Source organism: Fundulus heteroclitus, unplaced genomic scaffold, assembly GCF_011125445.2.
Source record: "Fundulus heteroclitus isolate FHET01 unplaced genomic scaffold, MU-UCD_Fhet_4.1 scaffold_50, whole genome shotgun sequence".
Lineage (NCBI taxonomy): Eukaryota > Metazoa > Chordata > Actinopteri > Cyprinodontiformes > Fundulidae > Fundulus > Fundulus heteroclitus.
In genome coordinates this window covers 493,070-506,616 of record NW_023396923.1, presented here as the reverse complement: position 1 = coordinate 506,616, position 13,547 = coordinate 493,070, and the positions used below count along the sequence as shown (strand labels likewise).

At 44.7% G+C, this 13,547-nt stretch overlaps 1 protein-coding gene across 6 annotated transcripts in view; it reads left to right on the top strand.

Moving 5' to 3' along the window:
- Nucleotides 1-13,547, top strand: part of LOC105919271 (anoctamin-4) — a 170,306-nt gene that overhangs the window by 141,843 nt on the left and 14,916 nt on the right. For all 6 annotated transcript variants that reach the window (XM_036132419.1, XM_036132418.1, XM_036132420.1 and 3 more), the window contains 5 exons: nt 726-783; nt 1,962-2,059; nt 3,494-3,636; nt 13,110-13,262; nt 13,331-13,478. In XM_036132419.1, the coding sequence (XP_035988312.1) occupies nt 726-783; nt 1,962-2,059; nt 3,494-3,636; nt 13,110-13,262; nt 13,331-13,478 (600 nt within the window). The remainder of the gene's footprint in view (nt 1-725; nt 784-1,961; nt 2,060-3,493; nt 3,637-13,109; nt 13,263-13,330; nt 13,479-13,547) is intronic.

Genomic DNA, 13,547 nt, shown 5'->3' with positions numbered 1-13,547 from the left:
GCCAGTGTTCTCTTTCATTTATTCCCAGTGATGTGCCCAAATGGCACATCAATGGCACATCGATAAGAGCAAAATGTTGCATACAACAACAGTTATTATGGTACATGGTAACTCTGCTGTTAGCGTAACATAGTAGGAGAAGAACACTGTCATATTTGTGCATCGTCACCTGATCGCCTCCGCGTCAACCATGCACGCCATCCCTATGACTATTTAAAATGTCTTCCAGCTCCAGTATTAAATGTTCTCTAGAACTGAGCATTTATTGATCTTTGACAGGGTGTACTTGTATTATTATGCCATTCTAACTATATTATTTGAAAATGACAATATTATCATTTATTGCAATAATTTCAGTGACAATTTATCCTCTAGCAACATTTATCATCTTGACAGGCCTACCTGTGCTTGTGAAAGGCCATTTGAAGAACAGCTACTTCTTACACTATCAGTTGATATCACCTCATTTGCCAATAGGCTATTCTCAGTTAACAAGGTAACATATCTGCAGATCCATTAAATAGATAATAGGTATTTATAGCATTACAAAACTCCCTTAGTGATGTGTTTCTCCGACATGTGAAATAATATTTTTCTGTATCTAACTCAGTACAGTAAATATTTAGGTATAATTCAGAACACCTTTTTTTAGCCTTTTAGAAATTACTGAATGATTCTGTCCAAACCTTTGAAGATGATTGTCAGAAATATTGTTTTGTTTACAGATTCACTGGTCGGCCAGGCGCATACCTACGCCTCATAAATCGCTGGAAACTGGAGGAAGTGAGTAATGAGTTTTCCCATGAGGGAACAGGAAAGAATTTTGGATTCATTAAGTTAGAAATTGAACATTGGGCTATTACTATATAGCCAGCCACCTAGCATTTTACCCTCATCACCAGTAAGTGGCACTTCTGGGAACATGCAAGGAAAATGAAGAACTAAAGTAATCCATTGAGACTAAAGACTTGAGCCGACTGTCAGGAACGGAACTGACTGGGTGGACTCAGTATTCAGGCCAACAAGCAGAGGCTTCAGGTTCAGACGTTTTATTGCTCTGAGACAAACAAGACTGGGACAGGCAGGCTCGATGGTCAAAAATGACAGTCCAAAAACCGGTACACAAAAAGCAGTCCAAAACAGGCAGAGGTACAGACAGGGATAAAGCAAGCTCGGATATTCCTTAGGCAGATTCGGGTCGGCAAAACAGGCAATCAGTCAGACAGGGCAGGACAAAACAGATTCAGGGGACAGGCTGGCTCAGAATCAAAAAGCAATCGGGTTTGCATCAACAGGTCAATCAGAATAAAGAACGCTGGAACAAAACTCACCGTGGGCTCGTAAATGATCTGGCGGAGAACTAAAGACTGAGGCAGAACTATATAGTGGAGTGCACAGGTGAAATGGAGTGAAAACTAATTACAGGAAAACAGCTGAAACTAATCAGAGGCAGGGAAGTGAGTGACCCGGTAGAACCCTGACAGATAATATAAAACAAAGAACAAAGTCAAACCACAACAAAACTCAAACTATTCCATAATCCAAAACTAAGGCAGAACCTAAAATCATGACACCGACACTTTTTGCTGCTAAGATAATGCACTACCACTTGTAATTCTGCAGCTGCAGTAGAGAAAAACTCTTATACTGTGATCAGAACGGTCAACCTTTTGTAGCAATGCAGGTATACAACTCTTCTTGGAGAACTTACTGGTTCATGACGTACATTTTTAGTAAGAAGCAAAAGATTGCAATGATACATTCTGTTCAGGGTATGAATTACAGTGGCAGCTTCTTGAAAAACAAATTCCATAAAATTGTAAGGTTCCATCATACTGAAATGCTTCATGTTCCAAAGTGTTGCTAACAAAACCCAACAGACTAATGATAGCCCTAATTAGTGCACAGTGTGTCATTTTTTATTTGTCATTGCTGATCTGATGTGTTTTGTGTAACTGCAGTGCCATCCCAGTGGTTGTCTGATCGATCTCTGTATGCAAATGGGCATCATTATGGTACTTAAACAGACGTGGAACAACTTCATGGAGCTTGGCTACCCGTAGGTTCTGGCTCTTTTCAGTTCTTGTTAGTTTTGTCTATTGTTGGGTCTAAGCTTTGACTGAACTGCTGCCTGAAAAACTCATAAATTCATTCAAATATAAAATGTACCAATTCATGTCAAAGAAATATCCTGACATCTTATTAAAGATTAAGGGAAAATCTTAATTAAGGAAAAAGATGAGCTGTATCCAATTTATTATAAACTTTAACAATATAAGCAATAGGACTATTTAAAAAGGCCTAGGGCTACATATGATTCGCTGTGATAAGTTCACAGTAATCCCTGAAAGGTTTTCCTTGTCATGGACAGAGCTTAGGTATGCAAACAGAAATCTATGCCAGATAAAATGTTGGCTTCAGGATGGTACATTTGGACATACCTGGACCCTTTCACTAACCTGACTCTCGCTAGATGGATTTCGTTCCGCCGAGCTCCACACATAAATCTGGCATTGCTCCACTAGAGATGTATTTCAAAAGGAGGGACCTTTTTAAAATCCTTGCATATGATTGGATAAACCACTTGTTCTACATCTTTACTGACATGCAACAAGCTCTTGCCAAACCCAGTCTGGGGGAAGGGCGAAAACATTGTTTACACTAACAAAAGCCTTCAAAGCTGGTCTCTGGTGTTCTTTTAAAGAATTTATATTTTGGTAGATTGGACAACACTGATGAAATAGCAGCATAAATTTTACTACTTGCTTCTTCTCTGTGAGCCGCCATTATTGTCTGAATCCAAACAGTCGCTACACATCTACCAAAATCTCGCCTGTCGATCCTGATTGGCTCGTCCATTTTAGGTGGTATTGAAATCCTTCCCAATGGCAGCGATTCCAGATTGATGTGTGGAGCATTGCGGAACAAAATCCATCTGGTGAGAGTCAGGTTACCCTTTCACACTGCTAAAAAAAAAAAAAAAAAAAAAAAAAAAACAGCTTCAAGTCCCAGTAATGTTTTCCCTCCACAGCAAGGCTTGAACTGATGGCGGATGTGCAGAAACCTTTTAAACTGAAAAGGGATCTTTTCAGTTTAAAAGGTTGGCATGCATTGTATAACAGTTCACTTGTGTATCATCAAAGTTAAGGAAGGGGTGATGGATCTAAAGATTCTGCTGAGTTCCATCTTAGCAGGAACTTTAGGACTCCCCACATGTTAGGATATGAAAAAGAATAAAAGGAATGTGTACAGATGGAATAAAGATGTTTGAAAGGGAAGATGAGGGAGACAGAAAAGGGAGACTGATGCTCTGAACGGATTTGTTTTTACATCAGATTGGACTTTACTGGGACAAATTAGGTTAGACTTTAAACATACCTGTTTATGGGCGGTATTCCAAAAGTTCATGGACACAAGTAATGTCTCTTAACTAAATAAAGAAAATGCACAAGAAGTAACTTGTCTCTTAGATCATCTTGCATTGTTTTTCTAGCCTCATTCAGAACTGGTGGACTCGACAGAGGTTAAAGAGAGAGCACGGCCACATCCCTAAGGCCAGCCTCCCCCAGTGGGAGAGGGACTACAACCTGCAGTCAATGAATGCATATGGACTCTTTGATGAATACCTCAAGATGAGTAAGTTGGACCTCTATTCAGTTTCTGTTTTACCTTCAGCCTTGCAGAACTTTTTCAATATCAGGGCAGGATTTTTGAGATGCCCCACACAGTTTAATCTTTTACTGTATCATCATATTTTCAAATAAAACATTTTTTCATTACAAAGCTGATCTGCTGCAGCTGCTGTACATGTTATGTAATTGTGACATCCATCTGGTCTGGCTCTCTTTGTCACTCTCCATTTTACTACTCTGAGAAATAGCACCATACTATGGATTAAGTAAAAGAGGACCCTTTTTAACTGTTTTTGATAATCAAACTATTTTATGCAAGAAGGATTTCATTAAGTAACTCGCATGATCCCTCTGTCTGTTTGGGTAACAATCATATTCATTCAATTCAATTTTATTCATATAGTGCCAATTCATGAAACATGTCATCTCAAGGCACTTTACAAAGTCAATTTCAATCATGTTATACAGATTGGTCAAAAGTTTCCTTTATAAGGGAAACCAGTTGATTGCTTCAAAGTCCCGACAAGAAGCATTCACTCCTGGAGAAGCGTAGAGCTACAGGGAGAGTCGTCTGCATTGTACATGGCCAGGGATGGGCACAAATACATCAAAATGTATTTCCAAATAAACTACAAAATACAGCAGCCAAAAAATGTAGCAAAATAAAATACTGTAGTTTACTACAAAATACTGTATATTACTACAAAATACTTAATTCTAAGCGCCTTTTTCTTTTATCCCTTCACTTGTAGACTATCTAGAAAAACATATGCTGACCCCTCATGTTAGACACCCCAATATAAACCTCTGCCCTGAGAAATGTTCAGTAACTCAAGAAGCCCTTCCTTAAGTATACTTATTTACTCTATTGGTGGAATAGATTGCCCACTATGAATCAGTGACAATAACTCAAAGACAAACAATCCAAATAGGCCGTGGGCCAGAATCTGTAGGGTGACTTTTCGTATGAACTGTCAGGGGACAACTTTCTTGCACTTGGATAAGTTGCTACACATAGCAGTGATCTCAAAACACCAATGTTCCCACGTTTTCATTTGCACATTAATAAGTTTAAGCCGATAAAATTTTTTAAACTGTAGCGCTCCAGTCCAAGAGGTCACGTGATTCGATTTTTGCTGCTCAGCCAATCAGATCGCTGTATTGTCCGCAACCAGTTCATCATGGCTGCATCCGAAAGGTGTTGTTTGCAGCTGTTTCCAGACGAAGAAAGCCCAATAATAGCATTTTCTGGTGCCAGTTAGCAGAGATCTTGATGGCAAGGAAAAAGAAATTGCCCAGTCCATCCATCCATTCATTCATTTTCTAACACGCTTAGCCCCGCTAGGTTTGCGAGGTGCTGGTGCCGATTTCCAGCTGTCAATGGGCGAGACGCGGGGTATAAACTGGACAGGTCGCCAATCCATCGCAGGGCAGAAATAGCCCAGACTTTTGCCCAATTTACTGTGATATCACCAAGACCTTGGAAGGTAGATTTCTCAGATGAATCTTTGGTTGAATTACATCACAGCTGCCACAAATACGGCAGGAAAACCTACTGGAGCCTGCATGTATCCAAGATTTACCCAGAAAACAGTCAAGTTTGGTGGCAGAAAAATCATGGTCTTGTCAGAATTTGTCTTGGATGAACCCAGAACCACAACACACGGGACTAAAATTAATAGTCTTTTTTATTGAGGGGATGAAGGGATGGTAAATGATGTATCCAGAGAGGCAGAACTGAACAGGGGCGGGAATGTAGGTGATGGCAGGAGCTGAGCCGGGAACAGGGAGCCACAGATAGACAGCAGAGTCCACAGCTTTACAGAGACGGGTAGCAGTGTTAACAGCTCTTCAGAGGCAGGTAGCAGTGTTCACAGCTCTTTAGAGGCAGGTAGCAGTGTTCACAGCTCTTTAGAGGCAGGTAGCAGAGTCCACAGCATTACAGAGCAGGTAGCAGAGTCCACAGTTTCTCAGGGACGGCTAGCAGCAATCACAGGTCTTCCAAAATGACAGACAAAGTTCAGAAACAAACAAAAAACTACCCATCCAGGGCAAACCAAACCAAAAGCATCTAACAGATGCTTGCCGAACAATAAGGGCAAATCAGGCCAGATTGGCGACCAACGCCACGGAGCAAACAGGCAAAATAGGCGACTACGCCACAGAGCAAAACAGGCGAGATAGGCGACTAATGCCACAGAGCAAACAGGCAAGATACAGGGGTTGGACAATGAAACTGAAACACCTCTCATTTTAGTGTGGGAGGTTTCATGGCTACATTGGACCAGCCTGGTGGCCAATCTTCATTAATTGCACATTGAACCAATAAGAGCAGAGTGTGAAGGTCCAATTAGCAGGGTAAGAGCACAGTTTTGCTCAAAATATTGCAATGCACACAACATTATGGGTGACATACCAGAGTTCAAAAGAGGACAAATTGTTGGTGCACGTCTTGCTGGTGCATCTGTGACCAAGACAGCAAGTCTTTGTGATGTATCAAGAGCCACGGTGTCCAGGGTAATGTCAGCATTCCACCAAGAAGGACGAACCACATCCAACAGGATTAACTGTGGACGCAAGAGGAAGCTGTCTGAAAGGGATGTTCGGGTGCTAACCCGGATTGTATCCAAAAAACATAAAACCACGGCTGCCCAAATCACGGCAGAATTAAATGTGCACCTCAACTCTCCTGTTTCCACCAAAACTGTCCGTCGGGAGCTCCACAAGGTCAATATCCACGGCCGGGCAGCTATAGCCAAACCTTTGGTCACTCGTGCCAATGCCAAACGTCGGTTTCAATGGTGCAAGGAGCGCAAATCTTGGGCTGTGGACAATTTGAAACATGTATTGTTCTCTGATGAGTCCACCTTTACTGTTTTCCCTACATCCGGGAGAGTTACGGTGTGGAGAAGCCCCAAAGAAGCGTACCACCCAGACTGTTGCATGCCCAGAGTGAAGCATGGAGGTGGATCAGTGATGGTTTGGGCTGCCATATCATGGCATTCCCTTGGCCCCATACTTGTGCTAGATGGACGCGTCACTGCCAAGGACTACCGAACCATTCTGGAGGACCATGTGCATCCAATGGTTTAAACATTGTATCCTGAAGGAGATGCCGTGTATCAGGATGACAATGCACCAATACACACAGCAAGACTGGTGAAAGATTGGTTTGATGAACATGAAAGTGAAGATGAGGTACAGAGCATTACAGAGCAGGTAGCAGAGTCCACAGTTTCTCAGGGACGGCTAGCAGCAATCACAGCTCTTCCAAAATGACAAAGTTCAGAGGTTCTCAGAGACGGCTGGCAGGACTAACCTTAAATGAAAACATAGAGGGGAGAGTTCCAAAGACACACAGATGACTGGCATGGAGAGGGTGTTGAATGATGATGGACCAGCGAGGAAATGGGAACAGAGGGAGGTTTAAATAGGGGAACTAACAGGTGGAAAGAGTCTGACTGATTGATTAGTAAATAGCTTACAGGTGCGACTGACTGCAGAGGGAGTGAAGTGAAGGCTAAGTGAAAATGTGATGATTCTGGCACTGGAGCTGACCCTGCTCTCTACCATCACACCTGCTCATTCTCCACCTCTGCGCAATCAACTTCACTGGCTCCACCTGTCTACAGCTGCATAAAAAGCCCGTCCTTATCAGTCTCCAGTGCCAGATCGTCTTGTGCCAACCACCGAGTACTTTCCAGCGCCTATCCAGAGAACCTGTCTGTTTGCCTGCTCGTTACCGAGCTGATCCGCCTTCTGACTCCCGAGTTTGCCGAAGCCCCGTCTGACCCAACCTGACCCGTCCGTTTGATTGTGCTATTGACCTGTTACCTGGAACCACTCCACCTAGGGGTCGTCTCTACTCCCTGCAAGCTATGCAGCAGTACATAAACAAGGCCTTAGGAGCAGGCATTATTCGCCCCTCCTCGTCACCAGCTGGTGCGGGCTTCTTTTTTGTGGGGAAGAAGGATGGCTCTCTCCGCCCCTGCATAGATTACAGAGGATTGAACAGCATCTCTGTCTAAAACCGGTACCCTATTCCCCTCATGAATTCGGCTTTCGATCAGGTCCAGGGGGCGAGGATCTTTACTAAACTGGACCTTAGAAACGCCTATCATCTGGTTCGTATTAGAGAGGGTGACGAGTGGAAGACCGCCTTTAACACTCCGACCGGGCACTATGAGTATTTGGTCATGCCTTTTGGTCTCACCAAATGAGGTTCTCAGGGACATGATTGGCGGTTATGTTTTCGTGTACCTAGATGACATCCTCATCTACTCCGAGAACGTCAATCTCCACCGACAACATGTTCGCTTCGTCCTGCTCCGTCTGTTACAGAATCAACTGTACGTCAAGGCTGAGAAGTGCGAGTTTCACACCACCTCCACTTCATTCCTTGGTTTCATCCTATTCCCCGGAAAGATGTCTATGGACCCGGCCAAAGTTCGGGCAGTTGCTGAATGGACCGTTCCTATAGATCGCAAGCAGCTACAGAGGTTTCTGGGCTTCGCCAACTTTTATAGACGTTTTATTCGTGGCTACAGTCAGGTAGCTGCCCCTCTGCACGCTCTCACCTCCAGCAAGACCAAGTTTGTCTGGAATGAACAGGCTGAGGCAGCCTTCAAACATCTGAAGGGCTTATTCATTTCTGCTCCCGTCCTTGTGTCCACTGATCCTGAAAAGCAGTTTATTGTGGAGGTGGACGCCTCTAGCTCTGGGGTTGGGGCCATTCTCAGCCAGAAGGCCGTGGATGGTCGTGTTCACCCGTGTGCTTTCTTGTCCAGAAAGTTGTCGTCCGCAGAACAGAATTATGACGTCGGAAATCGGGAGCTGTTGGCTGTGAAACTGGCGTTAGAGGAATGGAGACACTGGCTGGAGGGCGCCAAACTCCCCTTTTCGGTTTGGACAGACCATAAAAATCTGGAGTACCTCAAGACCGCCAAGAGGCTCAACCCCAGGCAGGCCAGGTGGGCTTTGTTCTTTGACCGGTTTAATTTTTCTCTGTCCGACAGACCCGGGTAAAAGAACATTAAGCCGGATGCCCTCTCCAGGATGTTCGAATCAGAGGGGGAGAGTCTTGACCGAGCCTCTGAGTTTATCCTGGCGGATTCGGTTTGTTGTGCGCTCACCAGACTCGATTTGGAGAGGGAGGTCAGGGACACCCTGGAAGGGAAAACCGTCCCCGAGGCCTGCCCAAAGAACAGGCTTTTCGTCCCAGACTCCCTCAGGTTAAAAGTCTTGGAATTCTGTCATAGTTCTCGCCTGTTTTGTCATCCTGGCATCACTAAGACCCTCCATCTGGTCCGTACCCAGTTCTGGTGGCCCACCTTACTTAATGATGTAAAGGATTTTGTTTCTGCCTGCTCCCTCTGCACCCAGGCCAAGGCTTCTCGCCGGCCTCCCTCTGGTTTGCTTCGCCCACTCCCTGTCCCTTCCCGGCCTTGGTCCTGTCTGTCTATGGACTTTGTCACTTGTCTTCCTTCCTCCGAGGGCCATACGGTCATTCTCACTATCGTTGACCGTTTTTCTAGGATGGTCCATCTGGTCCCCTTGCCCAAGCTTCCTTCTGCCAAGGAGATGGGGTTAATCCTGGCGAAGGAGGTGTTCAGGCTGCATGGTCTACCGACCGACATTGTGTCTGACAGGGGCCCTCAATTCATGGCTCGTTACTGGCGGGAGTTCTGTGCCATGCTGGGCATTTCGGTTAGCCTTTCCTCCGGGTTCCATCCTCAAACTGATGGTCAAACCGAGAGAGCTAACCAAGAGGTCGAGACCAAGCTCCGCCTCTTCTGTCAGTCCGACCCTTCCAAGTGGGCCCAGAATCTGCCTTGGGTGGAGCACGCAATAAACGCCACACCCTCCAGCTCCACCGGTCTCTCCCCATTCTATGTGGTATACGGGTTCCAGCCGCCGGTGTTCACCATAGAGGAGGTGGAGTCACGGATCCCTTCTGCCCGTCTGTCTGCCCTGTGGTGCCAGCGTCCCTGGAGGAGGGCCAGGAGGGCCATACTCTCTGCCTCCGAGAACCAGGCCCGGGCTGCAAACCGCCGGTGGGTCCCAGCCCCGCAGTATCAGGTGGGAGACAGGGTTTGGCTTTCCACCAAGGGTCTTCCCCTGAAGGTCGATAATAAGAAGCTGGCATCTCGGTTTATCGGGCCCTTTCCCATTTCCAAAGTGGTGAACCCGGTGGCGGTCTGTCTCCGCCTCCCCTCAGCCATGAAGGTCCACCCCACCTTTCATGTTTCACTTGTCAAGCCTGCTAAAACCTCTAGTCTGGTCCCCGCCTCCACGTCCCCTCCACCCACCCGTCTTGTTCATGACTCTCCTGCATACACCGTCAAGAGGATTCTGAAGTCCCGTAGGTGGGGTAGAGGGACTCAGTACCTCATTGATTGGGAGGGTTATGGCCCAGAGGAACGCCGGTGGGTGCTGTCCCGTCACGTTCTGGACAAGTCCCTCATTAGGGATTTTCACAGAGCCCACCCAGACCAGCCAAGGGCGTCTGGAATCCGCCCTTGAGGGGGGGGGGGGGGGCTCTGTAATGATTCTGGCACTGGAGCTGACCCCCTGCTCTCTACCATCACACCTGCTCATTCTCCACCTCTGCGCAATCAACCTTCACTGGCTCCACCTGTCTCCAGCTGCATAAAAGGCCCGTCCTTATCAGTCTCCAGTGCCAGATCGTCTCGTGCCAACCACCGAGTACTTTCCAGCGTCTATCCAGAGAACCTGTCTGTTTGTCTGCTCGTTACCGAGCTGATCCGCCTTCTGACTCCCGAGTTTGCCGAAGCCCCGTCTGACCCAGCCTGATTGTAACCCGTTTCCCCCATGACTGTTTCCCCGTGCACCGAACCTGGACCAAACCGGAACCTGATCTTGGACACCCCTGTCAGTACCGCCGCTGGATTCTGGATTCCCTGTGAACGGACCTGGACTGCCCCTGGATTCACGCTCCCCTGGATTGCCCCATTCAGACTCTGCCTGCCAGCCGCAGTTTGCCCTGGAGCCGTATCTCAGTCAGCGCTCGTTCAGGTTAGTGATTCAGCCTTTCTAACCCATCACGTCAGACTCTGCTGACCTGTTCCCTTCCCTCCAGAGGGCTGCCAGGCGGTTAGTGCATGCTACACGCCCCTGAAGCCGCACTCTTCCTCCCTCTAAATAAACACGTTTCAAAACGCCACTGACCTGTTTCGGGTTATCATTGGGGTCCTATTCCCGTTCGTAACAGAAAAGGGATGATGAAACTGAAAACTAACAATAAATAAAGTCAAAAACCTAACTAAAAACCCAAACAAGGAAGAAAAGTGAAAGCTAATGGTAAACAGAGCCAAACCAAAAACTAAACCATGACAGGTCTGGGGTTACATCCAGTGTGGGTATGCTGTCCTCACAACATGTAGTTATGTGAAGCTAGACAGCCAGTGAACAATATGAAAAATAGTTCTCCACACAAGGCTTGCTTTCTTGAGTTCTCTGAAGAATCTTTATTCATAAATTTGGTTTTATTGTAACTGAAATATACAGAAGAAAAAACTAATTACTGACCAAAGTTCTGACCATGTTCAGAGCATGTCTGAATATCACCAGTACATTCCGACTCAGCTAGCTTAGCTTTAGCACAAATATATCAGTGAGACATTTTTTCTGTTCTTTAACCAAAATAATTTCAAAACATATTCAAGTGCTTTTTGAGCAAAGTAATACTCACAAAGATGAATGTTTGCCAAGGCAGAAGTGTGCAGAACACATTTAACTTCAACATGAGCAGTTTTTCTAGCTTACTTGCTGAAACACTGATTTTCCCAGAGAAAACACATTAATGGTAGTTTCAAGGTAATTGACGTACAAATATGACGAAGGTGAGATGTTTCTCTCTGATTAAATACCAAACCCAAAACCTTTTTAACTGTTTTTACTATGGATTTACATGGGCCAATTTTAAACTATGAACTTATTTGTTATCTTATTTATATACTTTTTGCACGCCATGAATTTATTGCTGTCTTTTAACAAAAGGCAGGACGATGGAGGTGTGTGAGAGATTTGCAGGGCAGAAGGCTATATCAATAGCCTAAAATATCGATTAGTATTAGCTACCTCTTACATTCCCAACCATAAAAGGGGTCAAATGCTGCAGCAGGATGGTGCTCCATCACATATTTCCATCTCTACATCAAAGTTCCTCAAAGTGAAGAAGATCAAGGTGCTCCAGCCCAGTCACCAGACATGAACATCATTGAGCATGTCTGGGGTAGAATGAAAGAGGAAGCATGGAAGACAAAACCAAAGAATCTTGATGAACTCTGGGAGGCATGTAAGACTGTTTTTTTTTTTTGCTATTTCTGATGACTACATCAATATATTGTATGAATCATTGTCAAACCTCCTGGATGCAGTCCTTCATGCTCATGGAAGTCATGCAAGATATTAAATATGGACCTCGAATCACCACTACTTAATTCACTGATTATATACAACACATTTTTGTATTTGAAGTAAATCATTAGTTAAATTTTCACATTACTCTCTGTAGACAACAAAACTTGTCTTGCCAAAATCAGACCTTTGTGTTCATTAAATGATCAATCTCTCTTCAATGAAGCAAACTTGCTGAACATACAGTCGGTAATAGCTTCCTTATGAGCCATTTCTAAAACCAATGGATTAATTAAAAGTCAGGTTATAAGCTGTTGTTTCTACAAAATGGATAAGCGACAAGACTTTTTTCAGGGAATGAAAATAATGTCCACCTACCATACAAAAATTGCCTCTGTGTATCTCTGACTCCCAGCTCCACTCTTACATTTGTTTACCCCATGTTGGCCTTCTGTATTGATTATTGCAACTCTTCTCTTTGGTGCCACTCTCTAGGCCCTATATTTCAGCTGGCTCACAACGGAACCCCCTCTACTAGTGATATTACTCCTGTTATTCAAGAAGTTCTAGGGTTTTCCATTACATACTGCATGCATTAGATGGCCGGCCGTAATCTTTCTCCTCCATGCTTCTCCGAAGACATCTCCATCAGCACACCCTATCAAACTCTTCCTCTAGCCATAATATTTAAATATGCCTCTGTGAATTAGGGTATACAGACTATGAAAATGACTAATGTACAGAATTCATTATTGACTTTGTTTGGTGGTGTCAGAGCAATCCATGAATATTGGTGAACTTCCACAACCATCAATCACATTTTTTTCATTCTTATGTGACGGGAATTAATTTAGCAGTAATGGAGGCAGTCATGTAGTGTACGAATGGAACATGTAATTCAAAGCAAAGAAGGGATTGGTTAAAGCAGGTAATGAACAATAAATCATAGCATTGTGTGAAGGTGATGGTTTGGAAGGCTTATGTGGCTGATACTGTTACTTGGATCTGTTGACATGATGGGGTCATAAACATGCTACATAGATTTGGGTGATGGAAGGTCTCCGAACTTGAGCCACAAATACTGCACCATTCTTTCAGTTTTGCAGTTCGGCTTCACCACCATCTTTGTGGCTGCATTTCCTCTGGCTCCCCTCTTGGCGCTGATCAACAACATCATTGAGATCCGTTTAGATGCCTACAAGTTTGTCACACAATGGCGGCGACCTCTGCCGTCACAAGCCAAAGACATCGGTAAATAAAAGGCAATAAATACTTTATGGAAAAGATGCCTTTACATGTCTAACTTCTTTCCATCTTAGGAATCTGGTATGGCATTCTGGAGGGTATCGGCATCCTGTCTGTCATAACCAATGCCTTTGTCATTGCCGTCACCTCGGATTTCATCCCTCGCCTCGTCTATGCCTACAAGTATGGTCCGTGTGCTGGCCAGGGTCGAGCCGGGGAGGGGTAAGAGTTCATGAAGCAAACAGGAAACCATTAACTCTTACCCCTTATAAGTTTAAATTTTTCTCTTCG